Source organism: Rissa tridactyla, chromosome 2 (assembly GCF_028500815.1).
Source record: "Rissa tridactyla isolate bRisTri1 chromosome 2, bRisTri1.patW.cur.20221130, whole genome shotgun sequence".
Lineage (NCBI taxonomy): Eukaryota > Metazoa > Chordata > Aves > Charadriiformes > Laridae > Rissa > Rissa tridactyla.
Window position 1 is genome coordinate 167,845,135 of NC_071467.1, and position 5,477 is coordinate 167,850,611.

Below are 5,477 nucleotides of genomic sequence, written 5' to 3' on the forward strand. Positions count from 1 at the left end.
GCCTGGCCACCTTGGGCAGGTCTACGCCAGCAGACCCGGTTTAAAAGATGAACCGTTGAAAACTGGATTTGGAACTCTATGTGGACGGTAGCAGATTTATGCCCAACGGAGAAAGATAATCGGAGTTTTACGCCCAGAGACGGGGCAAAGCGGTGGCGAGTAAGTGGCAAGGGCAGGCCCTGGGCACGAAGGAGCCGGCGTGGGATCGGGGGGGGGGGGGGGGGGAAACGTCCTGGGTCCGGCGGGGACGGGGTTAATTTCCAGCAGAGGCTGGGAGGGGACCCAGCCGGGGGAGGGCTGACCCGAGCTGGCCAAGGGGCTACTCCGTGCCGTGTGACGTCAGGGCCAGCGCGGAGCTGGGGGAGGTGGCCGGGGTGGGGGAGGGACTCGCCGCTCGGGAGCGGGCTGGGCAGCGGGTGGGGAGCGAATGGCGGGGGGGTGGCCCTGGCTTTGCTGCTTCTTTCCGCGGAGTCTCTGCTGTTTTCCTCTGCCCTTGGCTGCTCTCTGCAAGAGGCTCGATGCCAGCCCGGGGCTTTGGCCTTTTTCTGCCGCTGCTGCTGCCCTTTCCCCCGGGGGAGGGCAGGTGACTGAGCCGGCGGCCGCCTGGTCCTTTGTTGCCGGCTGGGGCTGAGCCCCGACAGCGACCCTCTTTGGGCAGCTTTTGCTTTCCCCGTGAAACTCTCTTTCTCTCCCCCAAGGGCTTCTTGCCCTTTTGGCCCTCGGTACAAGGGTGAGGAGCGAGCGGGTCCTCGGGGGGAGGGAGCGAGCAGCCGCCCGGTCCTTTGTGTCTGGCTGGGGCTAAAGCAGGAGAGCGACGCTCTTTGGGGGGTCCTTTTCCCGGGGGGGTGGGAGGCTGTGGGTGGAAGGGCAGGCAGCGGCTGGCAGGTAAGTGAAGTTCTGCCCCTCATTTCTTCCTGCAAACGCTGTGCTTGGCAGGGAGCGTCCGTCCTCGCTGCGCCGGTGCGGCTGGTGCCGGGCGGGCATCTGCTGCGGAACGCGGAGCATCCCACCTGCATCTCCCCGGAGAAGGCTTTGTGCGGGCCTCCGTCTCCCCGTGGAGAGCCAGCGGCGCGCCGGGCTCCAGGCTGCTGCGGCAAGGTGGGGGTGAGGGCGAGGGGGCGCCCGCCCCGGCGCTCCCCATCAACCCGTCTGCTCGCCCTGCTCTGCCCTTGCTGAGGTTGTGCAGAGCTGCAGCCGTGGCAGCCCGCGCGCTCCCCACGCGCCCCCGGCTGCGGGGACGCCAGGGGCTGGCGTTGCCGCGGTTGGTGGCGTGGGGCAGCAGCGGCAGGATTTGGGCAGAGGCGCTGGGCGAGTGTGCGGGGGAAGGCGCTGAGGCGGGCGTGCTTCTTGCCGCAGATGTCGGTGACGTTCGAGGACGTGGCCATCTACTTCTGCCCCGAGGAGTGGGCCGAGCTGGCGGGCTGGCAGCGGCGGCTCTACCGGGAGGTGATGCTGGAGAACTACCAGGCGGTGGCCTGGCTGGGTGAGGACTGTGTGCGGTGCCGCCGGGCTGGGGTGGAGCTGGAATCGCCCTCTCGAGCTGAGCTGGAGCCCTTGAAAGCCAAAGGCCAGCTGTTGGTGTTGCTGCCCGAGCGCTGCCCGAGCGGTTGGGATTGCAGGTTTTCCCCTGCCCGGCAGCCTCCTGTGGAGAGCGGTGCTGGGAGAGAGAGTGGGCTGGAGTGGTGTTGAGGAGAGCGGAGAGGAATGGCAGAGAGCGGAGTAGAATAAAGCTGACGATGGCGTTGGAGGCGCAGGGCAGGGGGGTGCGAAGGCGTGTGCGGGCAGGGTGAGGAGAGAGGAGCGGAGCGGGGGCAGATGCTGGGCCTGTGGGCAGGGGGAGCCGGTGCCGCTGTGCCGGCAGTGCGGGAGAGGGTGCTTCTCTCTCTTGCCCGCACAGGCTGGTGCGCCGTCAAGCCGGAGATCATCTGCAAGATGGAGCGAGAAGAGACGCCGTGTGTGCCAGAGTGCCCTGGGGCGCGGCGGAGGCACCGCAGCCCTGAGCCAGGTGGGTACCAGGCGGCTGCGTGGGAGCTTGGGGGGTTCCGGCAGCACCATCCCCTTGGCCCCGGCTGCTCCGTGCCCCAGGGAGGGTGGGGGGCTGCTGGGCTGCGCGTGCCACTGCCCGTGGGGAGGGGTCCCATGTGTCCATGCCATCCCCGGCAGTGACCCCGACCTCTCCTCCCCAGCAGACGGTGATGTACCGATGCAGAGGGAGGTCAGTGGTGTCCCAGACGTCCTGATCACACCCACAGCCCTGCTCCCGGGGATGCCTGAGCAGGACAGAAAGCGATCACGGGTCCTTAAGGCTAATCTGCTGCTTGCCCAACTCCCATGCAAACCCACGGCCCCCAAGAGCCCCCACACTTGTGCCGAGTGTGGAAAGAGCTTCAGTAAGGTCCAGGACCTGAAGAAGCACCAGCAGATGCACATGGTGGCACGACGCTTCTCCTGCCGGCAGTGTGGCCGCCGCTTTCGGCTGAAGAAGTTCCTGGTGTCGCACCAGAAGGTGCACGGTGGGGAGAAGCGCTTCGGCTGTGCCAACTGTGGCAAGCGCTTTGCTCAGAAGCATCACCTGCTGAGCCACCAGCGAGTGCACACCGGCGAGAAGCCCTTCACCTGCAGCCACTGTGGCCACTGTTTTGGCCACAAGAACAACCTGCTGCGCCACCAGCAGGTCCACATTGATGAGCGCCCGTTCCCCTGCACCCGCTGCCCCAAGGCCTTCTGGCACAAAAAGTCCCTCACTCTCCACCAGCGGATCCATGATGGGGAGCACCCCTTCACCTGCCCCTGCTGCCACAAGGCCTTCAGGGACAAGCATGCCGTCACTGTCCACCAGCGGGTCCACACCGGGGAGCGCCCCTTCACCTGCAGCCGTTGTCCCAAGACCTTCAGGGACAAGCATTCCCTCACTATCCACCAGCGGGTCCACACCGGCGAGCGTCCATTTGCCTGTGCCCGCTGTCCCAAGGCCTTCAGGGACAAGAAGACCCTCACCGACCACCAGCGGGTCCACACCGGGGAGCGCCCCTTTGCCTGCACCAGCTGCCCAAAGGTCTTCAGGGAGAAGAAGGCCCTCACCATCCACCAACGGGTCCACACTGGGGAGCGCCCCTTTGCTTGCAGCCGCTGCCCCAAGGCCTTCAGAGATAAGAAGTCCCTCACCATCCACCAGTGGGTCCACAACGGGGAGCGCCCCTTCACCTGCAGCCAGTGCCCCAAGGCCTTCAGGGACAAGCACGCCCTCAACGACCACCAGTGGGTCCACACCGGGGAGAAACCGTACAAGTGCAGCAATTGTGGCAAGTCCTACAGCCAGAAGCAGCACCTGAAGAGACATCAGCGGGCGCACTGTGGCCCGCCAGTGGTTCCGGAGGGCAGCGAGCGTTAGCGAGGGTGTCCATCCCTGCCAGGGGAGTGGGTGGAGGCCAAACCCTTACAGTGCAGCAGCTGAGAGAAGTGGTTTTGGGACCCCTTGTCCCTTCTTACCAGGGGCTTTCTGCCACCTCTGCCTTCATCTGGCACCCAGCCGCCTGCCGGCCAGGCCGCCCATGACCACGGGCCTTCCCGGGAGCGGGTGCAGACGGAGGGTGAGCGCTGGGTGGCCAAAAGGCATCGCCCCCACCCCGGGTTCAGCGGCTGCCGTTTGCAGGAGGGTGTGCGGGAAGGAAGGGCTTCGGGCTGCGTTTGTCCTGAGGAGGAGAGCGGTGCCCGGGAGCTTGCCTGCTGCGGGGAGCAGAGACCGGCGCGGAGCATCACGCGTGTTTGAGGACCCGTGTAGCCACGGCTGGGAGCCAGCTCCGTCAGACACCTGCGGTGGCCTCGATGAAGTAAAAAGCATCGTGTCTGTGTAAGCGGTGGCTTCAAGCGGTTCCTTTAAGCAGTGTCCGCACCTTTATAAAAGCTTTTGGGAAGGACCACGCAAGTGGTGTGGGCTGATGTGTTCCTGCGGGGAGCAAAGGTGCCGTTCCATTGCCTGATGGGGCTTGTGGGTGTCACAGCCAGCCACGAGCAGGTGTCTGCACGCGGGTGCGTGGTGTGCCACCACTGTCATGGGGAAGCTGCCACCGCAGTCACTGCGGAGCTGGCACACCATTCAGTGGCCCTCACCTGGGTGTTCCAGAGAATCACAGAATCATGGGGTTGGAAGGGCCCTCTGGAGCCCATCCCGTCCCACCCCCGGCCAGAGCAGGGTCACCCACAGCAGGTGGCACAGGAACGCGTCCAGGCGGGGTTGGGATGTCTCCAGAGACGGAGACTCCCCCACCTCTCTGGGCAGCCTGTGCCAGGGCTCTGCCACCCTCAGGGGAAAGAAGTTCCTCCTCATGCTCAATGCCATTTGGGGTGCCTGGGGGTGTCCGAGCTGCCCAGGGATGGCACGGGGGCACAGGCAGGTGCTCTGCATCCTCCCAGAGAGGAACCCAGGGCCAGGCGTGTCCTGGGCACGGCCACCCTCTGCCGGCAGCGCCGGCGGGGAGCGGGGCTCTGCCAGCTGCCGGGACAGCAGGGACTTCAAATGAGGCGGGAGGCAGGGCCGGCCCCTGGCCCGGGAGATGCGCCTGGCCCCGCTCCTCAGCGCTGGAGTCCGGGACACGGGGGCTCCGCGCTCCCACACCACCCGAGGTGCCAGAGCTCGGCTGGAAACAGGCCGGGTTGGCACCGCTGGCCACGCTGCCGGCGCCACGCTGTCCCCGAGAGCTGTGCGGGTTGTCGTGCCGTGGGGTCTGGCGTACGGACCCTCCTTTGCTCATCTGCTGCCTCTTCATGCTTTAGTGTCTGTCGTGGTTTAACCCCGTCCGGCAACGAAGCAGCACCCGGCCCCCGACTCGCTGCCCTCCCAGAGGGACGGGGGGAATCGGAAGGGTAAAAGTGAGAAACTCACTCGTGAGATGAATATATTTTAATAATTAAAAAGAAATAATAATAGAAAACAAAAGTGGAAGGAAAAGAGAAAGAAAAAAATAACAGTCAGAGGGAAATAGATTCCGTGGAAGAGAAATGTTGGAAATGGAAACAAGTGCTCACCACCCACCGACCGATGCCCAGCCTGTTCCGAGCAGCCGCCCCGCTCCCAGTTTTGCTGCTGAGCACGACGCCCCGTGGTCTGGGATTTCCCTTGGCCAGGGGTATCAGCTGCCCCTGCTGTGTGTCCCCCCCGCCAGCTCCTTGTGCCCCCCAGCCATGAAAGGGACCCCCAGGAGGGGATACCCTGACAACCGGTCCCCTGCCCTCCCCAGTCGTCCCCCATCCCACTGGACGCCCCCGCCACCCCGGTTATTCCCCAGTGCCCGATGCTTGGCCCTGCCCGGCCTCTCCCTGTGTCCCCGCGGGGTCCCTGTGCCAACAGACACGCTTCTGTGTCCCACCTGCCCACGGTCCCCTGCATCGGGCCCTGCCAACACCAGAAGGGCTGGACTCAACCCGAGGTGGGTGCTCAGACCCCCCTCCCCCCCAGGGACACCCCTGCACATCGTCCT

The 5,477-nt window shown here is 65.4% G+C and overlaps 2 protein-coding genes across 5 annotated transcripts in view; one reads left to right on the forward strand and one right to left on the reverse strand.

The window, feature by feature from the left end:
- LOC128904794 (uncharacterized) overlaps positions 1–5,477 on the reverse strand; it is a 137,243-nt gene that overhangs the window by 111,388 nt on the left and 20,378 nt on the right. The window lies entirely within an intron of this gene.
- On the forward strand, positions 356–3,953 carry LOC128904792 (zinc finger protein OZF-like). Of its 4 annotated transcripts, none has more exons than XM_054189514.1 (5): positions 356–365; positions 937–1,098; positions 1,357–1,483; positions 1,898–2,005; positions 2,187–3,952. In XM_054189514.1, exons 3-5 carry the CDS (start codon positions 1,357–1,359, stop codon positions 3,389–3,391), a joined length of 1,440 nt encoding a protein of 479 aa, XP_054045489.1. In that variant the 5' UTR covers positions 356–365; positions 937–1,098; the 3' UTR covers positions 3,392–3,952. The 4 variants fall into 4 exon arrangements, with proteins under 4 accessions (XP_054045489.1, XP_054045490.1, XP_054045488.1 ...); XM_054189515.1 differs by lacking the exon at positions 356–365 and adding an exon at positions 400–416; XM_054189513.1 differs by lacking the exon at positions 356–365 and adding an exon at positions 440–730 and having other exon boundaries at positions 2,187–3,953.

What these genes read in the sequence shown, in the direction of transcription:
- LOC128904792 (XM_054189514.1), top strand. Translation starts at nt 1,357, where the DNA reads ATGTCGGTGACGTTCGAGGACGTGGCCATCTACTTCTGCCCCGAGGAG. An exon ending in CCAGGCGGTGGCCTGGCTGG is followed by an intron (nt 1,484 to 1,897) that starts GTGAGGACTGTG and finishes TTGCCCGCACAG; the next exon opens with GCTGGTGCGCCGTCAAGCCG. An exon ending in GCACCGCAGCCCTGAGCCAG is followed by an intron (nt 2,006 to 2,186) that starts GTGGGTACCAGG and finishes TCTCCTCCCCAG; the next exon opens with CAGACGGTGATGTACCGATG.